The 18,394-nt window shown below is 40.5% G+C and overlaps 1 protein-coding gene across 1 annotated transcript in view; it reads right to left on the bottom strand.

Annotated features, from left to right (window-relative positions):
- The window catches only part of KLHL14 (kelch like family member 14), a 62,257-nt gene that overhangs the window by 146 nt on the left and 43,717 nt on the right, over nt 1-18,394 (bottom strand). The window contains exons 3-7 of the mRNA XM_062568256.1: nt 14,508-14,597; nt 10,072-10,150; nt 3,648-3,838; nt 3,362-3,520; nt 472-629 (exon numbers count right to left, since the gene is read on the bottom strand). Coding sequence (XP_062424240.1) covers nt 472-629; nt 3,362-3,520; nt 3,648-3,838; nt 10,072-10,150; nt 14,508-14,597 — 677 coding nt within the window. The remainder of the gene's footprint in view (nt 1-471; nt 630-3,361; nt 3,521-3,647; nt 3,839-10,071; nt 10,151-14,507; nt 14,598-18,394) is intronic.

The raw sequence follows: 18,394 nt of genomic DNA, 5'->3' as shown, positions 1-18,394 counted from the left end.
ACAGAGAACAAAAAGTCATATTGAAACATGGGCTAAATAAAATCCACATGACACATCAGCTTTAAAAATTAAAAGCTTTTTTTCTTTTTTTTTTCCAAGCAGCTGATGGTTTTAGTTTAACTAGTTTAAGAACCCTTAAAGTGACTTTTTTTTCACATGGGCTGAGTGCCCAGCCTTTGCAAATCAACCTTCTTTGCAAGTGTCTTACAAGCAGAACTACAGGCTTTTAGCCTCATCAATCACTCTTGCCAATACATCTGATTTTTGTATTACCCCCTATCAGTGAATACAAACTGAAAATAACTTATCTAAAGAGAAAAGCACAAGGCTGAAAAAATACTACATGTCCTCCACAAGTTGAAAACAGGTAGTTCTTCTCTCCCCTCCTCTGTGGCCCACTGGCGTAAGGTGCACACTGTCCACAAGAGCTCAGAGGAATGGAAGGGTCATTGGCAGACAGCAGGTACATACCATGCTCCAGCTGTAGCCCCCTACAAGGTAAATACTGTCATCCAGAACTGCACAGCCAGGGCCACTGCGGCCCTCCAAAATAGGAGTCTGAAGAATATTCCACTGGTCGCCTTTTGGATCATAGCATTCCACAAGCATGACATCAAGATGGGAGAAGCCTGGAGAAAAAGATGAAGAAAAAGAGAATATATTATAATCATACTATTTTATTATTTGTTACATTATTAAATTTATTAATGTACAATTACATTACTATGATTATAACATTACTGTTAAACTTTTTCTTAGAAAATATTGCCACATACGTTTAAGCCATCTCCTGTGATGTTAATCATTATTTCAGTTCAAGTAAATCTGTTAACAGGTCTCCTACAAATCAGCAGTACAAGTGCATACAAAACCTGAACAGATCAGAAGGTAACACTCAATAATAGCGTAAAAATGATAAAAGCAGATTCAAGTAATATTCTACCTCGCCCATCCATGCTAATGCCAGTTTGAACATGTAGGGAAAGACTGGTCTGGCAGCCTTTCTCGAAGGACAGCAGCTCTAACCTATTCAGAAATCATCAGCTTAAATCTCATCGAGAAACCAATGACTAACACTCAAGGTAGAGCTAAGAGAGCCAGTGCCAAATGGTTTCAGAGGGACATGACACTTAGCAAGAAAGCTGTGACATTCAGGACTAGTTTCAATTTTCAAGCTGATTTAAGGAGTAACCTAAGCATGTGGTTGTGATGTGACAAAAGTCATCTAGGCGACAGAAAACATAACCAAAAGAATGGCTGTCCCGTCCTCCCCGGCTGAGGTGGGAGAATGGCTCCAAGCAGCTGCCGCTTTGCCATCACCAAAGGGCAGACAGGTCTCAAGACTCTCAAACTGTGACATTTATTAAAAAATAGATCAGCTGAACACAAAAGGCGAACCCAGGAGTCCTGGTTCCTGCTCTAATATTTAGGCATCTCCATCTCAAAATCCTTTCTTTCTCAAAGCACTGCAGTAAAATTATGACTTTTAAAATATATTTGGATGCTTTACTTGACATTACTGTCTTCTGCATGAAGGGAAGATGGGAAATAGAAGATAAGTTTGATTTTCTGGAAAAAGGCATTTGGTGATATTGGTACTTCCCAATGACGCTGCTTCTAAGATTATTTATGTCAAGAATGAACAGTTGTGATGAAATAATTCTGCATTGCTGTAAAGTTTTCAAGGGGCCACTGCTGTGTGCCCAGAATCTGTCAGAAAGCTCCCTAATAAACTGCACTATACGCATGATCGGTAGTGAAGAGGTAAATGCACTGCTGACACTAGTACAAAGAACCAGCTTCCTAAAGGACTGCTTTGCTACTGAGCTATGAGAGAGCCTTGCTCTTCCTAGCTGAGGGAGAATTTCATCCACACTTCAATCCTCTCCCTCTTATGTTCGTTTGCAGTTCCTTTTCCTGTTCCACTTCACAGAAGAAACTGAAGTTTTCCAGAAACCCCTTCCTCCAGACAACAGAAGGCTTTGCACAAGCCTAGACATAAAAGACGTCTCACAACAGCAAGCAGTTCCTACGTACTAAAGGCATCTAAGGCAAGGGCTGTAGAGGCAAAAATACCGTGCTCCGTCTCTCCAGAGGATGCTAGGTGAAACTGGGTGAAGAAGGAAGGGGAACCCAGGGTGGAAGCAATTCAGGCCTGTGCAAACCAAACCCTGTCCTGTGGCTATACCAAAAGCTGTGACATCTTAATGTTGTTACTTTAGTAGCAGAACAAGTCAATGCTGCAGACTTCCACAAGAGGCTGGACTGATCAGTCAACCTCTATAAAATTTGCAGGTGTGTTTGTGCAGGCAGCTCTTACCTCATCCCTCCTTTCCCGGCTAGTCCAGGAACACCCACCGCAGCTTGGGCTGGGGCTAAGAGGAGGCAAAGCAGCCTTCACCCGGCAGCAAGGGTTTCTGTATCAGCACGATCTACTGGGGAAATCTTACATCTAAGACTGTGCCCTCTGCATGCACTCAGATTGTGAAAAGCAGCATGTGATTTCAGAGTCCTACTGCGACGTGAGGGCCAGAACCATCCAGGTGCATGGGCAACTATTACTGAAAGTTAACATCACTCTTTCTTTTGCATTATTGACTAATTTTATATGTTGCCAGTTTTTATTGAAACAAGAAAGAAAAGCAAAAAAAAAAAAAAAAGGAAAAAAAATCTGCGTATAAACTGACAAATATCGTCAGGAGACAAAGGTGCAGGAACTGTGCGCTTTGTCTGAGCCGACTGGATTAAGCAGAATCTCTTTAGCAGTAATAGCAATGCCGTGTAAGTATTAAGAATTCCAGATGCCTAAGTAGTAGTAATTTTAATATGAGAGCTTTTCAAAAGGCAAAAACAAGAGACCTCTAAAAGGAATTAACAAAAAATTGTAATTAACAAGCTACATTTAGTACTAAAAAGAGATCTAAAGGGTCTAGTCCTAATACTTAATGGCTGCTTTTTTTTCATTAAAACGGGAGCTTGTTTTTGTGTGATGCTCTCAATAAAGCTCTCTCTAACCGCACATTTTGGAAAATAATTTACAGAGGCAAATATTGCTGGTACTTTCGGGTCAAAGAATAATCTGTTTGTTTCATTGAATTCTTGGGAATGACAAATTGTCCATGCCTCTGAGTAATGGAAGCTCCCATTTTTATTATCTAAAGCATTCATTACTCATATATTTAATGTAGTGTTATAATTTTAAAATAATTTGCATAAAATGTTTTCAAAATTGCTGGCTCAAGTATCCTGTTAAATTGTGTTGCCTGCTTTTTAACGTATTTAACAACAACTGTCTAACAAAAACATTCTTTATTAGGAGACGGGGAACACTGAAATGCATTTTTGCTATTAAAAATGTGACCTTTCAAATGGTTTCCTCCAATTGCATACAGTCGATCATTCATTACAGCCAAAGTGTGGATTGCTCGCTTCGTGTTCATGTCCTGTTTTCTGGCCCAGACGTCCATCACAGGGTCATAGCAGTATAGCCAGGGGACATACTCTCCATTGTGAACACCTCCTGCAAAGTAAATATACTTTTGTTAATTAACGTAAATAAAGACATTCATTGCCTTGCAGCAGGAATTTAGCTCTATGTTTTGGGTTCTGGGCTTTCTTCTATAGCAGCCACAGGAAAAGGAACTTGCCTGAAATATATATCTTGCCATTGTGAACTGCTCCTGCATGGGCTGCCAGAGGTTGCGGTAGGGAAGACACATAGCGCCATTCATTCGTCTCTAAATTATAGCACTCCACGCTGGACAGGTAACCAGTTTCGTTTCTTCCGCCGATCACATACAAGTTCTTGTCGAGGCGGCAGGCGTAGAAACTGGCCCTCCTGGAGCGCAGAACAGAACAAGGCAACAACAAGCCAATTAGCTGTGTCAACGATTCTGGTTTTTTAACTCTGATGCCCTGAGCTAAGAGAGCTGCTACTTCAAATGCTACATCAGACAGAAGTGTCCGAGGGACTCACATGCATACAGCAGTTCTAAAGACTATGTCTGCTTTGCGAATCAAATACTCAAATGCAAGTCCTGTATCAAATGGATACTTTATTTTTGGTGTCAAACAATTAAGCACACATAAATCTGGTGGAAAACGCCTTTTTCCAAAGCTGTTTTTTGCTTTTGCACACCCGTGGAAGATAAAAAGGTGCTCATTAATGTTTGGGGCATTACCTTGTAAGGGATATAACAACTCAGTAAGACAAAGTGAAAAATGAGGTAGATAATGTAACAATAATAAATTATCTTGACATTCACTTTCTTTATGGTCCTTCAAGGGTCATTGTTCCCAATTTACTAAGAGAACCACATCATCAAAATTTTTCTTCAATTATCATTTTTTTCTTCTTTCCGCAGTACTGCAAATAGAACAACTTTCCTTAAGCTAGGCACAACATTACATTTCCGCCTGTTAACTCAAAAAGGCCCCTCTCCACTCAACTAATTTTGAACAAAGTTTTAGCCCCCTGTCTGATTTCACATGCAACTCAGGTATGCAGGGAACTAATTAATTTTTCTGCTCAGGACTGCTGGACTTGTATTAGTTTGTCTTCCTTGTGCCTCCAAAATTAATGGTAAGTGTCTGTTACTGAAGTAAAAATAGAACAGTAGACCATTTTGAGACGCACTGGGTTAGACCATTTTGAGATACACTGGGGTAATCCTCTTCCAGGGACAGCTACCCTGATTACTCTGTGGCAGCAAGGACGATAGGTCAGCGGGCTTGAATTTTAAGATGCAATGATATGATAAAGAAAACTGCATGCAAACATAACTAGACTAGGATGAAGTCCTGCACAAAATGTCGAGTGACAAGAATTACAGACCCTCAACCTAAACTTCTTTTCAGAGTGAAAAGCCGTAAGAGTTGCAAGGTCTGGTCCCGACAGCTCTGCAAAACCGGCGCACAGAGGTGTGACTGCAGCTTGCCAAACCCATGGCTGTGGCTAACACAACGCTCTTCAGCTCATGCCTAGGCATCCAGATTTGAAGCAGTTAGCTGTTGCAAATTGCACTACCCATCCCCTGAATCAGAAGGTAAATTCGGGAATCTCAGCGCCCTCATGCACCGTCAAGGGCTTGAGGCTGCAAACCGGCAAGGCACACAGAATGAGCTGCAGAGCACAGCACGCAGTGGTGAACAGCCCGACGTGCCCTCGCTCCTCCCTCGGTTTTTGTGAAGTTGTGCCCTGACCAGCAGAACAAATAAAGCCTGCTTTACAGTGTCTCCAACCTGCTGGCTGGTAAGGGAGGCATTTAGGTGTGCTTCCTTCAGTGACAGCAGGAACAGGATCCGTCTCCTTTACCCAGACATTTTCACAGAATTGGTGGTACACTAACATTGTTGAGGAATTCCCCTTTTTGTTAAATGGGGTTGAAACTGGCTGATGGTTTAAAAGTTGGAGGAGAGGTCAGACAAGCACATGCATGGAAAGCCAGGGAAAGAGGCTGGGAGTTCAGCGAGCAGGTCTGAGGCCACACTGCTTATTTCTGGCCTCACTTAGGGGTTTGTGCATCTCCGGCAGGGTCCATGCTGGTGAGGAGCTCCGTTATGGAGCACCCCCTTCGCTGTTGCCTTGCCTGCATATGGGCAACATGGATGGTGCAGGCTGGCACCCCTTGCTTCAAGGTATCCTGTGCAACACAGAGAAGGAAACACTGCTGCTGGAATAAAGCTATGGAAGAAAAGACCACAAAGAGCAGGGCAAGAAAGCTGCTAAGTGTCTCCAACTAAACTGATGAATTAAATAAGAACATTTAATTTACCTGTCAATGGGCAGACAGAAGTTGATGGCATATATCGCTCTGCATGATCGAGCAGCAAACTGTGCATCTATGTTTTTAGTCTGATTTTTTATGGAAACAAAGCTTATCTGACTACACTGTTTGGGTAACTACGTCTGCCTGAGTGTTGTCTCCTCAACAAAAGTTTGCCAGCTGATTTCACTCTAGGTTGACAGCACGTATAGGTGTTGGAAGTAATCAAGTTCCTAATGCTTCCTGAGAGTAAATCGCAGGCCAGATTCAAGAGTACTTGCCCCACAGACAGGGAATGCTGCAGAGCTCTTGCATCTGGTTAGGCAATGGAGAAACTGCCCAGGTGAGCACCGTTGCACACGTGTGTGCCGAGAAAAGCTTCAGCCAGGGCTCCTGCTGCCTACCACCACCTTTCCTCAACACTGCCTACCAAAGAGCACTTCAGCAGAAGTGATATCCCTTATTTTCCTAACCCTAACCCCAGCAGAATTTGGCAGCTTTACTGAGCTCTATACAAGGTGTAGATTGTGTAGGATTTGTTGCCAGCCTTGAAGGGTTTTGAATTTTGGCTTATGCAAACACCTTCTGACGTCTTTTCAATCAGATTTATGGAAATAACCCTAATAAAATGTGCATCAGAATGCATTTTTAAAGCCAAACTCTACGGTAATAAAAAAAGGTATATACTCTTCTATACGAATAGCAGTTTCTTCCTTTTTTTCAGTCCAAGCCTAATAAAATAGAGCTAGGTACAACTGGCAGGTATTACTATTTTAACTAGGATTTTGTTAACCTTATTCTGTATGTGTACTCCTGGTTTCATCCACACAGTGTCACTATAAGGAGCAAAAATGAAAGTGTCAGCAAGCTTCACTCTTCTACTTGAATGTGAGTATTTCCCCAGTAGCTCCTGCCACAGAGTTTAACATTTTGTGTTTTTACTTTTCGATGATACACAGTATAAGGGATGCATTTTTAAGTGATGATTTTTTAGATGGCTGTAAAATATGATCCAGACGAAAATATAATGTAGTCATCTTAGCATTGCAATCTTTTCTGCATAAAATTGGGAAGAGACTACCCATTCTAACAAAATAACTGGAATGCACCTTAGGATCTGAATCTGGACAATAAGACAGCTAATTTGTAATCTTCTCCAGTATTTGATGTTCACCAGGCTATAAAATGCTTTTCTTTCAACCCCCCTCACTCAGCAACAAACCCAAGTAACTTTTTCTCTTAAATACCCATAAAAAGGAAACATTTCTGACATTTCTTTTTGATTCCCGAAGACAATGAATTTATGCTCTGAAACAGGAAATGCGACTCTCAGTCTGAGGTTTAAAACTACCAGAGTTATTACAGATCATCACAACATCTGGACCTTCTTTCATGGTCATTGCTAGAGAATATGTTTTGCTTTTTTAAAAATACAATAATTTTAATACAGGATAATGTTATTAATACAGCCAGAGATTAAGAAAAAGTGTGAGATTGTTTTATCTCTTTTCTGCCACTTATTTTCTCAGTTCACTCAGCTGCAGTAGGGAAGCCAGCCTGCTCCTTTCCACTTGTGCTTCCTCATGCCCTGGTACAATGCAGTACTTTTTGCTGACAAGCTCTGCGTGTGGTCTGTAAATAAAACCCTTTAAACTGGAATGTAAGAAAAAGTAAGGTGTTGTAACCGCTGTTATGCTCCATATACCTTCTCCAGCTCCAGGCTGAGCTGGGTTGAGGGGTCTCTTTGGCTCCAGGAATAGTATTGGATTGTGGCACTTAGCTGCGGTTCATCCCGTACGTTAAGGTACGGCTGTTATAAGGCTCGCTCTTTCATTAGACTTGTCAGTCTGACTGAACTGTTTTCCAAAAAGCATCCCACTGCTATTGTATTGTTAGGCAGACATGTATTTAATAGCTAATGAATCATTCTCTGCTTCTCTAAAAAACATACGCTTAAAAACACCACATACTCTTCAAAAGTAAGTCTTTTTGAGCTGTTCTTCAAATTAAAAGAACCCAACTCTGGCTTGAAACAAAAACATGCTGATGGCTCTGAACCTGTAACAGAATTAGACATTCCTTTATAGCTTGTATAGTGAAATCAATCTGATATAGATTTTATAATATGAGATAAAAGTTTACCCATCAAATATTTCATACAGATTTTTAAATTGAGAACATACTGCCTGTGCACGAGACCCACGTTTACCTGGCAGTCATTTCAAATGAGCTGTGATAGTCTATCCAGCCAATTATTCTCACACTAAAATTCCCAAGCAGGTTTTGACTTGATGGACCACAATGACTCAGAGAAGAAGCCATTAAACTCTCTGTCTCTTCAATGGTGCTGGCGTTACACGAGCACACACAGGGCATGACCCTGGACTCCTAGGGGGACAGAATAGCCTACTGACTTTAATGGGAACCTTATTTGACTAAGGAGCTGGGAATGGGAATTGTGTAAAAGCTCTCTCCTGTTTGTAACACATCTGAGGAAGTCATTAGGGATGAGCAAACAAAGCATTCAACACGTTTAAAAAAATTATTTAAAAATCTCTGTTTTCCAGCAATCAATGATGGACAAGCCTATGAATTATGCATCCTGAACAAAAGAGGTGACAATTAATGCTGTCACAGTAAAACCCCCAGCAAAAGAGACTAGGTATGAGTGGACTATTACATTTAAATAAAACTGTGAAGTGCTGAGATGCTAATACATCACAGTTTATTATTGGGCAGCTGCTAAGCAGTCATAACGCTCTGCAGAGTTTCTAATTCTTGGATGAAGACGGCAGCTTCCACCACAAGACTAAAGGCATATTTAGCACCTGGTATTATAAATTAGATCTGTATTTTCTAGAACTCACCACTACAGAAGTGAAAAAGATGCCATCGTCTGCCTTCTCCAACCCTCAGCCACCTACTTCTGCCTTTGGAGCTCTAAGCTTTCTCAGCAAAATAAACCCAACCCGTCCAGGCAACTACACGTGTCCCTCAGGAGTTTTGCTTGCAGACATTCAAAAAGGCCTAATTAGGACTGCCACTGGGCTCCACGTAAGAGCTTCGGCCTCCATGCAAAGCCCGACCTGCCTCCCGGCTCGCTGAGGACAACCTGCACAGCAGCACCCGATCCCATGCACAGCCCCCGAGCCTGCAGCGAGTCACTTCAGGGAGCCGAACCAGGGGGCAGGAGTCACTCTGCTCTGGTGTGATGCAGCAGGTTTTGGTGACCAGCATCACACATGGGTCTGCACGTGGACATAGCTCAGTTAAACTGAATCCTGAACAGGGGCCCTTCAAAAACTCTAAACAGATTTTACCTTTGAAAATTCGAAGAGACAGCGATATTTCCATGCATCTCGTAATACACCCCCCTGAACCACACAGTTGCATTGATCTCAGTGTATTTATGACACCCGATCATTGAGGACAGCAAACCGAAGAAGAGCCAAAATAACGTCAGCACACAGAATAAGGAGAATATCTTAGGGAGGTGGTGTGAGGTATTTTGTATGTAAGATCTGGGAGAAGATGGACGTTTAACCGAAGGATGGACAGTCCTTTGAATGTTTTTTTCATAAAGCATTTTAACTTTGTATTGCCTAGCTTTAAGATAGTCTTCATGAAGAAACATGCACCATTCACTTCAGGTTTGGGGGACTTATTTCCCTGTCAGAGTAGGAACAGGGATCCAGAGTTAATTTTAAGGCACTTTTACAGGTCACTGCTCAAGTTCACACGCAGTGAAGTACTACTCTTCAGTACACAGTAAGATTAAAATGTATGCTACTCTAATATGCCCTGACTGACAGCAACTTCAGCCAAAGACCACCTAGGATCAAGAGTCCTCTGACAGCGTGAGTCAGGTTGAGGAGAGCTTCTCCTCAATGGCTGGTGTGGTGAAACAGGATGGGGTCAACATGTGAAAGGTTTCTGTTCTACATAAGACATCTGACTATAATTACGCTTGTTTACTGCTAACTCATCAAGACATTTCAGTCAGGAAACATGACAGGACACTACAGAGACTTCAGAAAACCCCTTCAGATCATACTCAGGCAACCAGTAATTGCACAAAGTCCGTGGCTATTTTACATCAGTTAGCACCACAGGATTTGGCATCTGGACTTGTGAATTTGGAGTATTTAAAAAAATGAGGAGACAAAGGAGAAGCAACTGCACACTGCAGTTTTATCTCTGTACTTTCAATGCTTCTGCAGGCCTCTCTACTCCCAGAACTAAGCCAAACCTCAGCTGCTCCTAGGATAATAAAACATATTCTGAAAAACACGTAGTAGGTTTTTACCTCTCTTGCATGGGTGGAAGTTGTATCCAGCTGTTAAACCTGGGATCGTATCGGCTAACAAAGTTTGTACTGTGTTTCCCTGTAAAGATAGATTATTTTGACACTCAGCTGTTTGTTTCACGTATTTAACATCACGATTATAATACATATTACATACACTTCACAAGTTGACAGCTTTTATGAAGGGTTCCCCCTTTTAAAACAATGTATGATTTCACTATGTGTACAGTAATAAGTCTACAAACGGGGCACTACAAGGTTTGAATTAGCAATTGTTAGCAGTAAAAGTAGATAGAGATTATTCTTGCTCTCTGTAATAAAACCTTGAAAATGTGTATTTAGCTATAGTTACAAATGCTGTGGTATTTCCATAGTCATAATAAATCACATCACTAAACAAAATTACTCTCCAAAAGAGGGCATTTCTGCGGTATTGCTATGATGAGACTATTTTGTGTCAGGTAGAAAAATCATAGGGAGAATATGTGTTTTTATTTCTCCTCACTTCAAGCCTATGTGCAACATGGTGAAAAAGATTGCGCAAATAACCAGGAGCTGCACAAGCCATCAGCATGGGGTATGCAGTATTTGCACAAGGTGGTTTAATCTACCATCTACTTTCAGTGTAAGTTCGGAGGAGTTACACATGTGCATCGAAGGGGGAATATACTCTTAGGGTTTTATTCCAAGTGTGTTAGCTAAAATAGAAACATGAGCAACATCCACCCACTAACTAGCTTATTCCTGCTGTCAAGCCCCAGAATTGTATTCATGTCTTCACGATATTAAGATTTCACCTTATTTTACATGCAGATTGACATCAAAGCAAGAAAACTGAAGCAAGAGAGTGCACGGCAATTTCTTGTAACACCTGAGACTTCAACAGATGAGGATCTTGGAAAAAAGAAACCTTTGTTTATGTATCTGTGACTAAAAAATTGAATTAGAGGCTTCAGAGGACAGCAGAATATCCTACCTGCATATGTCACAGTTATATAAATGGTCACTGAGTATCCTACAAGGTGAATATTTTTGCATTGGAAAAGCCCCTGTGGGATTGGCTCTCTTTGCTTGTTTCTTTCTACATACACTTCAGTCTACATAAACAAACTATCAATCAGGATTGTAGAGAAGAATAATGATAACGGCTAAAATTTATACTAATAAGAATTTAAGATCATGTTCTATAAGGAAATAGAAAAAGAAAACATGTTGACCTCTCCTTCTGGAAGCAAACTCATTCTCTCACAATTAAAAGCATGTTCCATACGAGAAGAAGAAAGCAGATGACTGATGAATAATGCAGCATTTCCCTTCAAATCCAGCATGGTGCCTACTGAGGACCAAGGTCCCAGCAAGCTGAGCACTACTCAAACACATCTCATAGGGTGAGATTCCCATACACTAAGGGCAAGTGGTAATTTTGCCATCAAGTTAGTGAAGCCACACTTTGTTATTGGTCCCTATCTGAATTCTTTTAGTCTAAAAGACAGCAAAAAACAGCCATTGAGAACTATAGATTCAATAAGCAGCAAAAGCAATAATCGCAGGCATCTGACTAGCTCCAGGTCTCATTGTTTAGGACATTTATTAATCTATTTCTATTACAAAAAGAAGATTTACAAAACAATGTAAGTGTTTATCATAAGTTTGGATTTCTGCTAGAAGGATCTAATGCTGGTCCTTCTGAATTACTTTTGACTTCAGTGGTTCATTGGTTTCATAGCAGCTTTTAATGGTGGCCATACAAACCTCATATCCTGTACAAGTGTTACGCATGTAGAGGATTGCATAGTACATGGTGGCAGATATTTCTAGTAAAATAAGAAGTTTTTAATGAGCCTAGAGTGGTAATACAGGATATAAATCTGGTCACTTCATGGGAAGAAAGATGTAACCAGACCAGAAGGGGCACAGAGATGTCTCTAGGATGACAGGAGTAGCAGAAATCTAAAGAACTTGGCCTGTTGTATCTAGCAAAACAAAAGCTGAAGGGGGATGGGAATGGTGTCTATAACACAGAAGAGGAACAAACCTCCAGGAGGGGAAAACTATCAAGCTAAAGGCCAACTTTGGCATGAGAACAAGGTGATTTAGACAGTCAAAGAATACATTTAGACTGGAAATTAGAATTGGTTAGTCATTTAGAGCCATTGGGTTCTGTAACAGCTTTCCAAGAGGAGTAGTGGGGGGCTAAAAATCCAACTGCTTTTAGGAGCTTAGAAAATTTACAAAGAGGGACTATACAATGGCTGTGAAAAGGACTTGATGACCTATTTAAGCTGCCTGGTATAACTGTTTTCATTCCAATTTAATTTTGGAATTCAGTTTGAAAGACAGCTTGATCTATTATTTTGCCTTGCTCGTCACTCAGGAAGTGTGCACACATTAGGAAACACTTGTCAGAACCCATAAACTGCAAGGAGTAAACAGAAATCAGGGATAGGAAATCAAGAGAGTGGCAGAAAAGAAGATAGACGCTGCTCTCTGCAGGAAGGTCTCTGCCCCCATGTCAAAAGGCGAGGGCTCTGCAGGTTGCAAAGGCTGGTCCTAAACCCACGCTAATACTCTGCAACCTGCTCTCATCAGCATTCACTTGCGGAGGGATCCCTTGTGACTGGAAATGCAGCACGAGGGGCACACAGATGCTCCCTGTGGTCAACAAGGTGCCTCAAGATCTACAAGCGTGGTGGCTGAAGAAGTGCGTAGTAAGCCTTCAACTTCCCCCTCTCAAAGATAACTCCATCCACTGAAACAACACATTCTTCTGCAAACTGACATCTTTGCAATGCTCTGGCAGGACAGTTCCAGTTAGGTCCATTTAAAGCCCCTACTGTGCTATAAAAATAGCAGACAAGGGCCTTTATATAAATGTACATGGGTATAAGTGAATAGTCTCCATCTAGTCGCCCATTTAGAGTAAATCAGTTTGAAGAAAGAACTAGGCCAGCAACAGCACAGGATATAGTTGACAACTGACACTTTTCAAGTCCACTTTTTGTGATGAGAAAGATCCATTTCTCTTGGGGTACATTTGTAAAGAGATCAGCATCAGTAGTGCTCCTATCTCTTCTATTCCTCTTTTCTACAGACAAATTGCAACTATCTGGTTCTCACAGAACAAGGATGCTGTTAGACTTCTGGTAGCAATGTCTTCATTTCAAGACTTGATCTAGACCTAGGTGGCCTTAAAATTAAGGTTCTATCCAGCTTATGAATCACCTTGTTATGACAGCTGTGTTCAGCTCCTACTTTAGACATGGGATACGTACCCCTCCTTAGGTCTATCCATTACTCTGTGACTCAGTATCCTCATCTTTAAATTGTGGATGATAATATGTCTTTTCTTTCACCCTTCATGTGACAAAGCTATTTAATTTTAAACTGTCTGGAACAAGGTCTGCCTCTATTATCCATATGCCTATCATCAAGCACAACAGGGGCCCTCAGTTGTTGAATGCAGCTGATACTCCTAATAATAATTGTCATTAATGCTATCTCCTGCTTAACATAAAACTCAGCAATAGAACTGAAGGGCTCTTCTCCTAAGACATTTAGTGATATTTTTAACTACATCGGAAATATGCTTATAGGGTGGACTGGATTGTTTGTCTCAGATTTTAGGAAGTGAACAGATGTAACAATTTTCTATAATTTGGTTTAGTGCAGATGCTGAAATGGGGCATTCACAATAAAATATATGCAGTATATGTAATTTCAGCTGGATCCTCTGGTGTTTTAAAGTAAAAATGTGTACCTGCAAGCTGTTTTATGGTTTCTCAGTCATAATTATCTCTGTTACACAGACTGCTACAACTACAACTCTTTCTTTGTGTGTAAGCTTTTTAACAATGTCTTGACAATTTTGTGAATTTTGCAAGGCATGGTATTCTCCTTTTGCTTTGCTCAGAAGCCTGTTAAATTGTTTAATTTCTCTTTGCGGTAAATTTATGGAGTAATCAAATCAAAGAAGGTAGCAGCAGATAATCTATACGAGAAGCTCTTGCACAAGACTGAAAAAAGGACCAGTTTAAGAATCTCAGAGTCTAGATAATTAACACATTAACAACTTTAGCTGCAAGTATCTGACTTGACAATAGAAAAGAAGCATTCATCTACTGCAATTGCATTATTATATTATGACTGGAAGGAGACTGGAAATGAAGGTTAAAATTCTTAACAGCTGCTGCCTGGTGCATGCACTTGAAAGAGTCTGTTCTGCTGCCTGTGGCATTTCTCAAGGGATGTGGAAGCTGATGAATGACGGTGATGCTAATGCTAAAGTACCAGATATTTATTACATCACTATCTAAATGTAGCCTTGACTAGTTCAACATTTAGGTTAAGGTCCCTCAAAATCACTTGCTAATGATAGAGTTGCCAACCAGATGCAGAAAAGTAGATACTGTTCATGTCTTTTAACATTATATACATACCATTAGGGTTCCACTGGTCTTCCCCTCCCAGTACGAACAAGAAGTTTTCCACTTCCACGACACAGTGATGGGCACTGTTATATGGCATAACTGCAAATGAAACAAGGATTCTTTATCAGCTCAGGGCACTGATTCCATAAGATTTTTCCAAAGGTACAAAATACAATACTGGAATTAAATCTGTAGGGAATAATAGGGGAATGCATCACCCCAAGCGTGTTCAATGAATTAACAGCAGACAAGCCACTTATCAATCATTTCACATCATTCGATCTTGCAAATAGCTGAGGCAAAAAGCTGAAATTCTGGTCCCTCCGCATCCACACACCTGTCCACCTGCCCTCTACGCTGGTCCAAAAACAACTTATATAAAGGGGTGCAATTGTCTCATATTTTCCTGAAAGTAAACAGCTGCTAGGAATCCTAGTATGCTAGGAAACATTAAGAAAACCTCAGCCCAGCTTTGTTCCGTTGGTAATGTTTCCACAAGAAAAGCCAGTGTGTTCAGTAGCTTTCTATTACACAGCAATGAACAAGCTGCATTTCCATACAGTTTTAAGTTTTTAAATTAAGGTCCTGCTGATTTAATGCCTTTCCAAATGTATACGCTTAATTTCCTGTACAATGTCATTAGCAACACAATCACACATTTTCTATTCATCTAATCAGGAAGCCCTTTGTTAACAAAGATCAAAACTGTGGCATTAGGTTTGCAATATGGGTTTTTTGGGGGGAGATGTTGGGATTACTGCAGACCAGCTACAATCACAATAAACTATTTATTATTTAATTTATGTTTCCATTACAAGTACTAAGACACAAAAAATACAGGGTGCACATATCCATACGGTGCACATATTGCTCTGCTGTGCCATACAACACTATTGTAATATTATATGGTAAATGTAGACACAGCATTAGTTGTCATACCACATGCAGTAGTTTTGGCCCAGTGACACCAGTAGGAAAAATGATGTCCTTGTTCAGCTCATCATATGGGCACCTTAAATCTAGGTGAGGACAAATGGGGAGGTGATGTGCATGTACAGGCAGGGAACTTATTGCTTGACACGGATCAACAGAGCACTTAGGAAACCAGTGCAGTGGGAAATCAATATGACTCAGGGCCAGCTCTTACTTTGTGCTCTTTTGCCAATGCCAAAAAAAAGGGGAAAAAAAAGGCAGCCTATCTCACACTTGGATTATTTTGGGTGATATATCTCTCATTTCATTTGTTTTATTATCTTTTATTTTTCTCAAAATGCAGTTGTGCAGTATAGCATATGCAAATAATAATAAGAAACAGGCACAGCTTTGTTATTTAGGACACATTTTCTTAAAGATCAAGTGGGCTCATTTAAGCTTCTTACTGAAGTTTTTGCCAAGGCAATGATGAATAAGTAAGGTACGTTTTTAGTTTTCAGTAAAGGTCGAATATCATTTTCATAGTCTATGCTCTTACAAGTCATATAAGCAATTCTTAAACTGGGCAGCTGGGTTCAGTAAAAATGCATTAATTAAGGTTATTTGTTACTAGTAAACTGTGTATAACTAGGAAGTAATCCTACACCAGGCACTGTATAAGTAGTAGGATGAAAGTAGGAGAAAGAGAGAAATTTCTGGTACCTTCTTAGCTCCCAAATCATATTTATTTCATTCTTTAATCTCAGTCATTTTCTCATTTTAAAATCTTTCTTCCCTCAAAAACCCAGAACTTTCTTTGACTTTGTGGATGCTTGTATTACAAAATGAACTTGAGTTTCCCACAGGAAATTTGTTGTCTCCCTTAGATGCTTGCTGGGGTGCCCTTGCCAAGAAAAGACTCCTTAAAATCAGTCAGCAGGGTCTTTGATTTTTACCTAACCCACTGCTCTATTATGTTTTCAAATGATGCCTAAGCCAACGTTTGAACCCTCAAACAAGTTCTTCTTTTGGTCAATTTGAAGGGATACAGCATTTATCGAAAAGAATGGTGCACACATGCATATTTTTCTCATTTTGTATTTTTATTTTTGCAAACACTTTTGTTTATTTATCCTCCATATTGATACAAACAGGGCCAGTAGAGGAAGAAATTATATTTTAAGCTTTTCTGCCATTCCTATGCATATAAACTATGCAATAAGACTCCCACACTTATGATGATAATTAAACCTTGAAAACTAAGGGCTTAATCCTGGCTCCTACTTAACTTGATGGCAACATTCCCACTGATAGGGGATTGGGCCCAAATGACCTGAACTATCATCTGTAACTCATGGGAAAGCTAAAGGGAAGTTTGGCTACGGAAGGGTAGTAGTATTGGGGAACCAGAAGGAAAGGTGACTAGAATAAAATATTGCAGACCTTTGTTACGACTTTTGTTTCTTACAGAGCTTTGGGGAAAACCCTGTTCTCAGCCACACAAATCTGGACTGCAATCATGCTCTGCTGCCGCCGCAGCGGTCGGAGGAGCCAAGCAAAACAGGGAGAGAGGGCAGGACAACACTGTGAAGATCTCCGAGGGAGTTTCTGTGTGGAAACTGTGAAGTCACCAACATTGCAGCCTTTCTCCCTGACCATTTTCAGAGGCCGTCTTAATCCCAAATCCTACACAGAAATCAGAACTGTGGGAATAAGCAACATTTTTAGAGCTATAAAATGCCCTTTGAAAGCAGTAGGAAACTTTTGTTACAAACCAGAACTCCTTATGAACAGATGTCTGTACGGGACCTAACTTTTGGTAGACACAGTCAAAATCAAGTGCCAAGGAGCATGCTAAATTCAGCTTCCAGCAGCACCCATCTTCTCAAGCTCCCTGGGGTTGCCAGAGTGTAACAGGAAGAATTATTTGGCCCATTGCGCAGTCTGGCCAACTCATCGTTTTCATTAATTTTACACCAGCCTTTGTCTCCTGTTTTGTTTTAATAATGTGAAAATCACATCTTCTCATTTTTAGATTTCAGCTCAGTGGAACACCTGCCTGCCCAGCAAAAAGGGTATTTGAAGAGAAGTTTGTACGCCACGCTCAGACATAGCCCAGTGTGAGTTTTTAGCGTGTCAGTCAGTGAGTTAGAGGGAAAGGGTAAGGAGAAGCTAATCAGGATGAAATGAGATTAAAGGCTGTCTAATTTTACAGCAACTGTGATCCATCAGCCACTGTGAAAGTGACAGTGGAAATGAATGATGGAGACAGACAGGTGGGGCTGTACATTTCACTGATTTATCCTCAAATGCACTGGGCCTTATTTTATTGAGTGAACATGACCGCATTTATCATGACTGTCATCTAAACCCACTTCCCTCCATTTAAAAAGGTCACTTTACTAGGAGGGAGTAGGATAGAGGCACTTTCAAAACAGATTTGAAAATTAATAACACATGTTTATAAAACCCTGTGCAAGAATTCTCAACTTTAATAAAGACCAGTTTAAAAGGAAGGAGAAAAGACTATTAAACAGAGGAAAAGATAAAAAAAAGTCATGGTCCTCTGAGAAACATGCTTAGCTACCAAGGTGATAGGTGCTAGAGCATTACTTGAGACAGACAGATATAAACAGATTAGACAGAGTAGGCAGAAATCACCGCTCCTAATCCCCTGCCCCTCATACACACTTTCCAAAGCTCTGGAAGCCTACAGTTAACAAACTCACATTTTTCTGGACCAAGAGCAGAAACAAGTGCAGGCAGTCCTAGAGAAGACAACAGTCCCACCAGCCCTCTTCTTCTGCAGTTTATGAAGGACTCCTTAGCACTCAGAGCCAACTTCTCAGATACAGGTAAAAAACATTCAGAGCTTTTTAGGTCAAAATCATACTTTCCATTTACACTTGAGAATGATCTGGAAGGTAGTGGAGTTCCAAGAGCATAGCAGGATTTGTTAAGAAACACTTCATTAAACAAAAGAC

The sequence above is a fragment of the Rhea pennata genome, chromosome 2 (assembly GCF_028389875.1).
Source record: "Rhea pennata isolate bPtePen1 chromosome 2, bPtePen1.pri, whole genome shotgun sequence".
Classification (NCBI taxonomy): domain Eukaryota; kingdom Metazoa; phylum Chordata; class Aves; order Rheiformes; family Rheidae; genus Rhea; species Rhea pennata.
This window is presented reverse-complemented; position numbering and strand designations above follow the sequence as displayed.